The 13,045-nt window shown below is 37.5% G+C and overlaps 1 protein-coding gene across 2 annotated transcripts in view; it reads left to right on the top strand.

The window, feature by feature from the left end:
• frmd4a (FERM domain containing 4A) overlaps nt 1-13,045 on the top strand; it is a 114,093-nt gene that overhangs the window by 16,089 nt on the left and 84,959 nt on the right. The window contains exon 1 of one of the 2 annotated variants that reach the window (XM_056765776.1): nt 8,421-8,468. The exons of the other annotated variant lie outside the window; for it this stretch is intronic. Within the exon in view, the coding sequence (XP_056621754.1) occupies nt 8,436-8,468 (33 nt within the window). The 5' untranslated portion in view covers nt 8,421-8,435. Of the gene's footprint in view, nt 1-8,420; nt 8,469-13,045 lie in introns of those variants that run through there. 2 annotated transcript variants of the gene reach the window in all.

Here is a 13,045-nt window from a genome sequence, read left to right as displayed (position 1 = left end):
CAACTCTTAATATTTCGTTCAAAATTGAATTAAAAGTACCATATAAATAATTGTATATGGTTTGTTAAGTGTTAAAATTATGTCCTGTCTCATAAGCAGAGTTAAATATTATTATATAAGGAAATCCGGGTCGCATATTTGTAGGAATTCACAGGAATTCTGTATTCCTGGCTGGTATTCCCAGCCTTTACTGTGTGTGACACCGACCACTGCATTTCTCTGGAGAACTGCTCTACTGTCAGAAACAATTCATCACTTATATACCTGCGTACACGCATTTAGAGTCTCTAGGGAGTTGTGTGACGGCCAGTGTGTGTAAATTACATGTCAGGCGTCCGTAAACTGCACGTGTAAAGCAGTCTCGTGCCTTGTGATCTTTTGGGGCCCATCCTGCACGTAATGACATAGTAATACAGGACTGACTTATGAAGGCAGTGCAGATGAGAAAGAAAGTGTTACTGCTTCAAATTATGGCCAGCGATCTCTTTTCCAAAGGACAAGAAATGGCCCCATAAAAATTATGAGTTTGGTCTGGCTTGGGATCAGTGGAAGGGTCGAGGGTGGATGTCCAGACACATATTTTATAGGAGGGATGCTGTACCTGTAGCCGAGTTTTACATTTACTATAGAAATTCAATTTTTAATTGAAGTTCCAGTCTTTTCTTTTTTTATTTGATTATTTCCTTATTCAGTATACGAGAGGTGGGTGAAATGACCACAAATCTGTTTGGGTAGCAATACAGATATATAGAACATTAAATGATAGAGGAACCCTGTTCACTTTCTATTGCTGTTGCATCTCTTAAAATATACTTTTTACATGCAGGCAAAGTCTGCACTATGAATGATTGTGTTGAAAAAGGAACGTTTGGTAAGCATCTGTGACATACTGTTGATCATCCAGAAAAATGTTTCACCCAGAGTTGAAAAAAGATTGTTTTGTAGTAATGCTTTAACAATCCCAAGGGCATTTTGTTGCACTAGAACAAACCTAAAAATATATAAAATACAAATTAAAATAGACCCAAAGTATACAATGTGAATCTTAAGAATGAATTCAGTAATGTATAATAATACAATATATTTTACAATTTATATAAGTGATGAGAACATTTTTTTTATACTTGCATAACCTAATAGACTTCCCTTGTAAATGTGCGTTATGATACAGAGGATTTCTTTATTTTTACAAACTAAGCTGCTTGTAATAAACAGCATATGGTGTTGATTAAACCTTTTCACTTGTTTTGAATTTATTCAATAACTTTAAGATCATTGGGGATAAAAATACTCTGTTAAATTAAAAAGAAATTAGAGGCTATCTGGTGAATATTTCATTATCTCTTCTGTCTTAAGCTCTTAAATGTGTGCAATACTTATTCAGTGGCGGTAAATGTAAACTAAGTTATGGGAAGAATTTATGTTTATTAGGCTATTTAAGTCACAAGTCAGGGAGAGGATAAGACACAAGAGGCATGGGAAGCTCTGACTTATCATCAATGCAAAGACTGAAGTTTTCGTGCACTCTCTCTGCATTGTTCACCATCTGAATCTGATAAGGAATCTATCTATTCTTTTTGCGGATTTGCTTGGCTAAACTTGCCAAGTTTAAACATGCAGAATGTTTAGTGAGTGGTATACGATGCGGAGTTTTGCACTGAAATGACGCACACAACCAAATTGTGAAAACACTCTTTCGTTATATGTTGTTCAGGGGATGTGGTGTACACACTGCGCATGAAAAATGACTGAATGTGATGACGTCGTAAATGTGGTGATGTTAACCGTGGGTGCAATGGAGAAAGATGCAGAAAAATAATGAATGGACGTCATAGCGTGCAGACAGTTGCTGGCTGGCCTTCTTTTGTTTGCAGGAGAGTGTGTGTGTGCGTGCCCTGGCACTGGAGGCGGGAGTGAGACAGAAATCAGAGATGATGGAAGCAGTTAGCTGTCTCACTTCCCGCTTGTTTCCTGTCTTCCACCCCCACTTAAAAAAAAACAAGGGAGATTCGAAGAAGCAGCACAGATGCAGCCATCACCGCTTGCCGTCTGGAAAGCCAGGCAGGGGTTGCCCCTGACGACAGTTGCTAGGAGACTGGAGCGAGTGACTTCATACGCCAGTGTTTGCTGGGCCTCCACTCACAACGAGAAGAACGAGATAGCACAGCATGCAGGACCTGTTTGCCGTTATATTTGAATAACATGAAGAAATGTGTCCTACAGTTATACTGTGATATTGCTCGTGAGTACGTATAAGAGTGACGCATGTCTATAAAAATATACATATGATCTCATGGCCATAGCATTTAAACACCACAGTTATAAACTAACTACATAAGTTGAACACTGCCAATATTGATTTATTTTCATGTAGCTTCAACGTTTCAGTGTAAATATAGCTCAAGTAAATTTTGAGCTCATATCATTCAATTAAATATATTAGTAGGCCTATGATGCAGACAAACAAAAAAACTAATTAATTTTTTGTCTCTGTCAGAAAATTCAAGAAATTTCTGCGGCACAGGAGAGGTGGGACGAAGCGATGATGGGTGACTATGTCTGAACTTGGTTCGTGAGGACACTTTTAGTCTTAAAAGACAAAAACGATCATATGTATACTTTCTTAGTTTTGTACGACTCAACTGTTATGTTAAACGGTTGTTTTGAGCTCAGTGTTATTTTGTCACTAAGCTCAGTACATACCTGCAAACTAGACGCTATTCTGCAAAATTTGCCATTTTTAATCAAAAATAGGTCATTAATGTGAAGAGTGTAAATCCAAAGTTATTTTTCAGTGGGGGGTCTACTCTCGAGTGTCTGATACGTTAGAGAACACAAGGACTGCTGTGTGTTAGGTGCACAATATGTGTCTGCCTGTCACAACAAATGAGAAACACTGAATCTGCGCTGACCTGAAGTTTCCAATATATGTACATAACATATTATTATATCCCTTTATTCTGCTACTTAATAAACTGCTATGCCAATAAAACACTCTTAAGTTGAAATTGAAATTGAGAGAGAGAGAAAGTGAGAAAGCAATATGTCTCTTTACCCACGTGCAGCAGGGATGCGAGTAAATGACAAAAGTTCTTCTGGGATTTCGTCATTAACTTCTGATCGATTTGTTAGTTCATACATGTGTGTTGCCATATTGCACGTGTGAACCGGCAGCTTGAACATGTTTGCATGTCCAAACAATCCTCTCTCATCCATGCAATCAATCCAGCTGGGCAGTTGGCCTGAGGGTGGGTAACTGCTGTGAGATAATATGACAGGTCTGCGTTTGGGTGCGCAGGGATGTGTTCACGTCATGATCTTCACTTTAATGCATTGATTCTTCCACTGCCTATTGCTTTCTCTGGTTGCCATGGCGGCAGACATGTTGGTTAAGGTTTTTTTGTTTGTGGTATACATGTGTGTTTGTGCGGTTCCAGTCTGTTCTGACGGAAATTTGTAGCTTTTACGAGGTGGTTAATTTCTTTGAATTTATATGATTACTAAAAAAATGTAAAAATAAAGCCCCAATCTCTAAAGATGTTACGACTTGCCATGAGTTGTTTCGGTGGAACCGCGACAGATGACATAAAGTGAGCAAGTGTCTAACTTATAGTTTATATGATCCTCCAAGTTTGGGACTTATGATGTATGCACTGTGTGTGACGTCATGAATTTCTCTACATTAAACATAAACATGTTTGGTCATATGCACAGCATTGGGAAATGACTCTGGAGAAACATCAAGTAGGATTGAATTAATTGTTATTTAGAGTTAATCTTTATTAAGAGTTAATAAAGAAGTCTTGTTTCTGGCAAGACCTTAAGCCACGATGGAAAAACCCTTTAAAGCGATTGGCCGCCTGATGCATTCTTAATTGGTTCATTTTAGCTTGTTATGTTAATGGCGGTTAATTGATGATTACAGCTATTAGTCCAGAGCCGTCCCACTGTGAAACCCGTGTTGATTCCAGACGCTCGGAGCCATTAGCAAGATCCTAACGCTCTATAGATCCTAATGAAAGCTTTCAGCAGACATAGCATGAGAAAATGACACTTCTCTGTATTCTATGGTGAAACTATCTGGCTATCAGAGTCAATATTTACTAGACAAAGCGTTCAAGTCTTTATCGCCATGTCAACTGAACAATGATTTGATGGGTCGTTTCTTTTTGGTGGGATTGTTGGTTAGCACGAATCACGTGTTTGAGTATACTGTGTTGAGCCAATTTGTGTTATAATCGTTTTGTTTTCACTTTTTATATTTATATTTTTTCATATTTTTAGATTTCACGTTTTTGGGCAATTTTGTTATGTGCTTTTGTCTTTTATTATTATTTTTATTTTTTTTAATGTTGCTGTATGAGATCAATTAACTTAGATTTCAATTAGGGTTTTGGTTTAGTATTTAATTTATTGTTAATATTTGCATTGCCTTGATTAAAACTAATTTAATCCTTTAGCATTCCACTGGTCCGACCATAGAACAAATACCATTCAAAATGAAATCTTAGGAATTAAGATGCACAGATATAATTGGACGGTCAATAAAAGCAATGTTTTTACGCTATCCGCCGATAGTTAAAAAACGGTCGATGATCAGAGATCAGCTGATGATGCTGTCCTGTCAATGAAAAGAGGACAGAAAAATGCAATGACTTTGTGCTGTGTATCAAGGTTATTTTATTTTACAAAAATTAAATCTTTGTTAACGTTTCTGTTCATTGAAATCAAATCAAATATTGACCTTAAAATTATTGGGAAAAACTTAACTAAAGGGAAAATTTAAATGTTGCCTCAAAGATTAACTGAAATAAGCACTAAAATTATAGTTATCAAAACCTAAAATAAAACCTAAAAATAAACAATTAATTAACATTAGCAACATAAAAAAGATAAATTATAAAATGAAAAAAGCATATACCAAAATTTCTAAAACTTGAACTTAAATAACCATTAAAACTACAAATCTAAAAATTAAAGCTAATTTTAAATATTACTAAAATGAATAAAACTAAAATCAAAACTATAATAACTATGCTCTGTGTATAGAACATCTAAAAAACGAATCAGTTTGATGTTCAATATTAAGAGTCGTTATATAAATTAATCACATTCTGAAAGTTAAGAAAAATTAATTTAATTTAGTTAATGTGAGTTAATATTACCACCTAACCATATGTTTCGGCAGATATCACTCGGTATAATAGGCCTAAAGGTATCGGAGAAACATTTTTGTTTAGTTTACATTTTTCAAGTAGGCCTACTATTTAGGCTGATGATGTATTTGATTTAGTTTTAGTTTTAGTAAACCATTATTACCCTGGTTTGTGTCAGCATCTGTCTTAGCAGTTCAAAACCTTTTTCCAGTTCATGTGCTATATACACTTTTATCTTTGGTTGTTTATTGTTATAAAATGTAAAGGCTGTATGAATTGTTCATGACTTTGCATGAATTGGGTTTCCTAGATTGCAACCTTTGTTGTTATTGCTGTGTGTGCGCATGGTTGCTCAAATCAATTATGTGGTCTCATCACACTGAATTCTAGAAATGGGATGCACAAAGTGGAATTAAAGAGGGTGTATGCGTTGCAATTTTGTTAATCCGCCTGGTTATGAACTCAAATTACATGGTCTCATTGTATTGAGTTTTAGGAAGAATACACACAATGAAATGTTGCAGTTGTGTTGTCGTGTCACGGGTTTGTGTATACTTTTAGCTCAATTGGTATTGCATTGTGTTTGCAGTGCAAGGATTGTGGGTTCACTATCCACAGAAGACACACACTGGTAAAATGTAATGTAATGTGTGCACACATGCAAGCTTATGACACAAATCATGTGCACATGCAGCACACACACACCCACACATGCAATAGCTGCAACTGTAAGGCCGATTCCTATGTCTATGACCTATGAGGTCATATGTCATGTAAACAGAGTACCATGAGTGTGTGGTGATAGCAGGGATTTGACTAGTGAAGAACAGAGATTACTGTGATCTCTAGGGATCTCATTGATTTCTGGATATGGGTTTTAAAGGTCATTCTGGAGGAAAGTCTTGAACTGCCTGTGAATTGATAGAACCCATTTTCTGTTTCAGCTCACCCAGAGACCAAGTTTAGAAGAGTAGATGTAAGGTGGAGACGGTTGTCATGGTGATTGTGATGCATGAAGTTTAAGAAAGATGTGTGTGTGTGTGCATCCGTGAGAAAGATACATTTCAGTTTGCAGGGAAATTAAAACTCATGCATTTGCAAGATGCAACTTGGGTTAAAGGTATATTATCTTATCCATTTTTATGTTCGCTGGGAATCGAACCCACAACTTGATCGTTGCAAGGGTATGCTGTTCAGTTAAGTTCTTATATAGAAATGATTTATTAATAAAAATGTTATCATTTTTGGCTTTAGAATTAACTAGAAGTATTAAACAGAAGCTCCCGATAAGTGAGATTTTTCAAAACTTCGAGACGGAAAACAGACATCTTGATTCATCCCGAGCCATAATATTTTAAATGATTCTGAGAGATCAGACTCGTGAGAGTGAGGAAACCTCTCAGATATCTGAGAATCAAGGTTGAGGCTCTAGAGACAAGAGGATGGGAGGAATTTAGACCGTGGGTGTACGTCAGATGTGAAAATGAGTTCATTAGAAGCAGAAGCTTTTCCAAAAGTAGTGATCTTACATGCGCTATGCTGCCTACATGTCCTTACTATCTCCATAGTGACAAATCTGGAACCTTAAAGGTGCAGTTTGTAACAACTTTGCAGTAAAATATCCCAAAACCACAAGGCTATTGTTTTATATTTTGTACTGACAATATATTCAAATGATTCCAACTACTATCGTGAGAAAATCGCCCTTCAAAACTGTCAATGACGTCATATCCGTGTTTACCTTTGTTACCACCTTTCATGACGTAGAAAACGCATGACAATAGTGTCGTGGACAAATGCCCAAGTAGTGTCGAGCGTATATAGCAAGCCGCTAGCTTTTTTCGAGCAGTCACATATTTATGGACCACAATTATTTTCAACATTTATAAAACTTTACCTCATCCGCTAACATGATTTCTCGTTCCCGTCTGATTGATGACCATCAGCGGTGGAGTTGAAGACAACAGATCCCATCATTCCACGCTTCTTCACAGCGTCATCAAGCTACGGCATTGTTGTTGTTTTGATTGTGCTCCCTCTAGCGGCGTTTTTACAATCCGCACCTTTAATGTGCCGTAAAAATATCACTTACAACTCCGAAATTACTGTAATTCTGGACTAGTCACTATTTTCCATTGAGTTTCACAACAGTAATGTTTATTTTCACTAGACTTATGTTTATTAAGCTTGATGCGGTGCATTCTGGGATTGCCGTGATCATTTCCTGATTTTTAAGTTGTGTAACAAAGCTAAAGATTCACTTTTTGGTGAAGGCTTTGTGTCAGGTGCACAGCTGTAATGTTTAAAAATGCTGTGTGGAAACAAAAAGTCCAAACACTGTAAAGTTAAAGGAACAGTTCGCCCAAAAATAAAATAATAAATAGTTCCTAATGTGTATACATTTATTTGTTCTGATGAAAACAGAGAAAGGTATTTGAAAGAATTCTTGTAACCGAACAGTTCTTGGCCACCATTGACACCACTGTATGGCTTTATATTGTAGATGTAGAAAAGCAAACAGTTCTGGCGCTCTTTTGCTAACCATTGTCATGTTTCCTACTACGGTAGTCAATGTGGACCAATAATTTTGTGGGGACCATTCTTCCAAATATATTTATCTTTGTTCATCAGAACAAAAAACTTGAGGAAGTGTAAATGATAACAGAATTTCTATTTTTGGGTGAACTGTCCCTTTAAATTGTGTCTGTCAGAGTGTCATGTGCAGGGTCAATATTTGAAATATCTGAATGAATCATTCTCAAATCAAACAGAATTGAAGCAGATCGTGTTGCTAGGCGATCCACTGACACTTCTTGTCTTTTGACTAACAAAGTACCAACTTTCGCTCAGAAAGGGAGAGAGAGGAAAAGAGTGTCAAGGTACCAAACCAGAAAGATGTGATTGAAGAGGACATGATTGTTCTTTGTAGCATGAACCAATTATAGATAATGATATATTATTTCCCCTTTGCAAAACCTGAGCCTTCCCCACACAATGCTATAACCTTCTCTCCCCTACAAACTCCCACGGTCTTATGAGCATCTAACTCTCACGTACTAACTCCGGGCACGGTAACACTGAAGCGCTGAGGCTTTCCTGCAGGGGTGGGGGGGAGGTGCTGTGATGTCACCGAGCAAGTGTGTGAGAGAGCACATTTGCGCGTGTAAGTGTGTGTTCAGCGCTCATTTCGCTGCGAGTGAGGACCGGTTTGGATACGTTACCAGAGCGATGATGGCTGAGTGAAAGGATTGTGGGTATTCTGAGGAATGAACAGCAGACATGGAAGGGCTTCTTTCTCCCATGCGCACAAGGGTAAGTGCACTGGTTGCCGGGGGATACGGGAGAAATGCTATAGAATGAGATGGACAGAGAGAGAGAGTGTGTTCTGGTAAAACGTGGGTCATGAACGTCCCGTTCTGCCTGGAGACAACACTGTACTGAGTGAGATACACAGATTGAAAGGTTGCGGTGAGTTTAGTTTAAGATTTTGGACTTTATTTGTTTAGTTATTGAAAGCTGAGGGTTGTCCTTTCCTGCAGAGTGCTGATGTGTTTGACTCGCAGCTGCATGCATGTGGATCTTTTTATCCAAGACAGGAAAGCAGGGACACTTCTGAAGTGAAATATACAAACAGCGAGTTGAGGACAGCACCTGTGTGTGAATTTGGATGCTTGACACAAAATGCAAATATTTGAGAGAGAGAGCGAGCCTGAAGTCCAGAGGATGGGGAGGGAAAGAAATGAGTAGAATACCAGCGTCAGTCGATCATCATCCACACAACCAGGAGTGTCAAACACTCATATTGGATTGATAAAAAACAAAATTTGAGCTGTGATTCATGTTTGTAGAAAAAATCAACCTGTGACATTTCATCTCTCTCTCTCTCTCTCTCTCTCTCTCTCTTTGGTACTATATCTAGCTATCTTGGTGTGTGTGTTGCGGAGGTGCACAGATTGGTTGTGTGTGTATGTGTGCGAGAATATCGAAATTATAATCATACAGGTGATGTGGCCCTGAGCTCTCCAGATAACAGGGTGACACTTCAAAATTGAATGGCCCAATAAATATGTATATATACAGTATGGGCATGTGTGCGGCTGTGAGATTAATTTGAATGACAGTTTCTCTTGCTTAAAGGAATACACACGCACACACTCATATGATACATGTTCTGTGTTGTTCTGGGCCTAAACATACAGTAAAATCCACCAAAACTTTATATTATTAGTGCAACAATTTAAATGGATAGTTCACCCCAAAATTTAAATGTTAGGCATTATTTATACACCCTCATTCCAACATCCAAAACTTGTATGGACTTTTTTCATCTGTGGAGCACAAAAAGATATTTTGAGAAATGGTTTTGTGTCCATATGATGGAAGTCAATGGGGCCAATGTTGTTTGGTTAGCAACTTTATTCAATATAGCTTCATTTATGTTCTAAAGAAGAAAGTCAGGCAGGTGTGCATCATATAAGAATGAGTAAGTGATGAATGATTTTTTTCGGGTGAACTTTCCCCAAGTTATAAGTTAAAGAATGTTTTCTTATGATTTGGTTTGCGCATCTTTTTTGCACTTGAACTGGCATAAACTCCACAATAACAGCTTTGTGATAAACCTGATGGTTGATGTTATGTTGTGTTGTTCTTGGCGTGATTTGAGAATCTTCCAGAGCAAGACAATCAAATGAAAGCATGGAAAACTGACCTTTTATACAAAGGAGTTAAAGAGGACCATGTTACAATTTTGTTTACATCACTAGTGACAAACAAATAGTAAAACGAATGATACAACATTTCATCAACTTTTTTATTTATTGGAAGTTTGTACCATAACTATGTATGGGTATCAACTTGGGCTGTGAAACGATTAATTGCGATTGATCACATCTAGAATAAAAGTTCCTATTTACATAATATATGTACTGTGCATATTCATTTAGCATTTCTAAAAACATACACACACATTGTATATATTTAAGATAAATATAAAATAAATGTATATAATATTAATAGAAATATGCTCACATATATGTGTATGTGTTTATAAATACAAAATGAATATGCGCAGTAAACAGACATATATTATGTGAACACAAACTTTTATTTTGAATGCGATTAATCGACTGACACCCTATTGAAAATATTTGTACTCATCATTAACGTAAACATAACATAAACATTCTTACCCACCATACTGTAGATGGGACAACAGAACTGTTTTACCTGACATTCTCTGCCAAATATACAGCCTATAAGCTCATGTTGTGTGTTTGTGTGTGTTGAACTTGAAACCATCCTAACAGATTGCCAGCACAGCAGGATGTTTGATCTACTTTCTAATATGAACCATTTCAAACTGTGTGGCTTTAGGGAAATTCTATTTTTCAATCAACACACACACATGCATTCACAAAGTGCTACTGATGCTGCTGTTGACTGGCCGTCACAAAGAGTGTGTGTGAGGCAGATCCGCCGCTGTGTGATGGTGCTGAGACAGCAATTGTCACCCTAAGCTCAGCCATGCATGGAAAACAGAGATAGAGAGATAAAGGGATGTCAGCACATTTGTCTGAAATGAGCAGACAGCTAAATGTACCACATTATTTCTCGATCTTGTCCGCAGTGGGTTTGAACAGTTTTGGGGCACAAAGTCACACTGTAGTAGTCTCAGTATTGTGATTGTTACAATAGATAGCAACTCCTGCACACAGCCAGACATGATTGTGTCATTGCATTCTCTTGAGATATAAACCATTTCTGATCTGTGTAACTTTTGTGCATGCGTTTCATCAGCTCCTTAATGTATGTATGTAGGCCAGTGGATCAAAAGCGACAAAGTAATTCCCTCATAAGGAACACGGCATGTTAACCTACACACACACACACCATACAGAGATGATGTGTGTAAAGCTCTAACAGTCGAGCAGGTGTATAGATGAGGTGATTTCAATCAGTTCCATTAGACTCGGAGTAGATCAATGAGCAGATGTTATCTTGGATTACGTGTCTGAAGGAAGACAGGGGAGTTTGTGTGCGATTGTGTGTGCATGCGTGTAATTAGACTTGAGGGATGTGTGAGGAGGTTCACGATTCAGTCCACATCTTAAACTTCTATTTGTTGAAGTCACGATATGAAGGAATAGTACAACCTATTTATGCATGGGATGTTTTTTAAGAAGTTACATTCTAACCTGTTCCTTTTATATTTTGAGATCAAAATCTAGCTTATCACATTTTTCTAAATAGGAGACATGTACAAATATTACTGTTGTGTGTTTAAAAGTAAATATAAACTTTTTTCTTCGCCGTATTTGAGGTCTGAAAAAATAAAGAGCATCCTTTGTACTGCTTCTCCAGTTTTCAATTTCTTCGAATAAATGAAAATAGAAACAATATGTGTATTTAATATTTGGGGGGAAATATTGTTAGTAGTTCGCAGAATGAAACAAAAATTTATAGTTTTAGACCAGTGCTCGAATTGAACTAAGTCTTATGGGGGTCCCCCTCATAAGACTTTTTTTTGGTGGGGGTTAGTCTCGCAATATACAATTGATAAAAAAACACAATATATTTGATTACAATAAGCATAGATATTATTATTTTTAAAACAGGCTTACGTAGAAGAACATGCCTCTTTCACTGTCCTGCGCTTAGCGGTTTTTACACGTGGGGAGGGGCGTTTCAAATTTAAAGAGACATGACAACTAGCCCATAAACAAACTTAATATAAATTATTGTAAATAATTAATTCACAAAATTTACCATATCCATTGCACGAATTTAATCACATTTGTCATCGTAATTTTTACTTTCCCCAAAGTCCATTTTTTTACTTCTTAAGGGGTGTCCATAATGCCTTATGGGGGCTCCCGGATCCCCCCAGCCCCCTTCAATTCGAACACTGGTTTTACCTGAGCACATGCAATTAGTAAAATCTGAACAAATGGTCTAATTGATGGTCTGAAATGGTTCGTTTTTTCTGCGACCATATATTTTTGTAAAATTGTACAATTCTGCGTATTCGAAGTCTAAAAAACGTCTCCTTTTGTGTCTCATGAAAGAAAATAAATTAACAGTCAAATTAATCACTTATCGTTTTGACAAATAAAGCGCACTGAGAATAAATGCCACGGAGTCCAGATGATCAAACCAGACATCATATGGTTTATGGAGAATATTTATCAGTTTTTGTGAGTCTGGCACCCACCGTGTGTGTGTGTTTATGGCATGATTAGTGTTTGTGTGTGTCTCTTCTTAGCAGTGTTACAGCTGACCATGTTAATACTAACAGATGGACCCATTAAGACAGACCCCCAAAGCAAAGCCCAGAGAGGGAGACAGACAGAGAGAGAGAGGGGTTTGGGCCAAAGAGACGGCGCTCTCTCTATCCGCGTCTCTCTCTCTCTCTCTCTCTGTATCCTCCCACCTCTGTTCATCAACAGTGAAACAGCTGGCATGATATTCCAGATCATAGATGAGAGCAATGGGCAAAACCTCAACATGAGTCGGGAAACAGCTGATTCAATTACTCAAGCAAATATTGAAAACCACCTCCATCTCTCTCTCGGTTCTCCCGGAGAAAAGTAAACTATTGGAGCGTGACGGGCAGGTGCAATCCATGCTGGAAGCAGGGCTGTAGACTTCATCTCCCAGCTGTCTCTGCTCCAGTGATGAATGTGGGATCTCGCTGGTCATAGTGATCAGGGTCAGAGAGCAGCTTGTTTGCAGAGAGTTCATGAGGAAATGATTATGTGGGTGAAGTCTGATGCCGAGTTATGAATATGAATGGATGCACGATTGCTTGATTTTATATAGAGTGGACTTCTTATTTTGAGTATCTGTCTTGTGATAATTGAACCAAACTTTGTTAGGTCTTTGTTTGTCAT

The sequence above is a fragment of the Triplophysa dalaica genome, chromosome 14 (genome assembly GCF_015846415.1).
Source record: "Triplophysa dalaica isolate WHDGS20190420 chromosome 14, ASM1584641v1, whole genome shotgun sequence".
Lineage (NCBI taxonomy): Eukaryota > Metazoa > Chordata > Actinopteri > Cypriniformes > Nemacheilidae > Triplophysa > Triplophysa dalaica.
The sequence above is the reverse complement of the archived record's forward strand: the minus strand, read 5'-3'. Positions and strand labels throughout refer to the sequence as shown.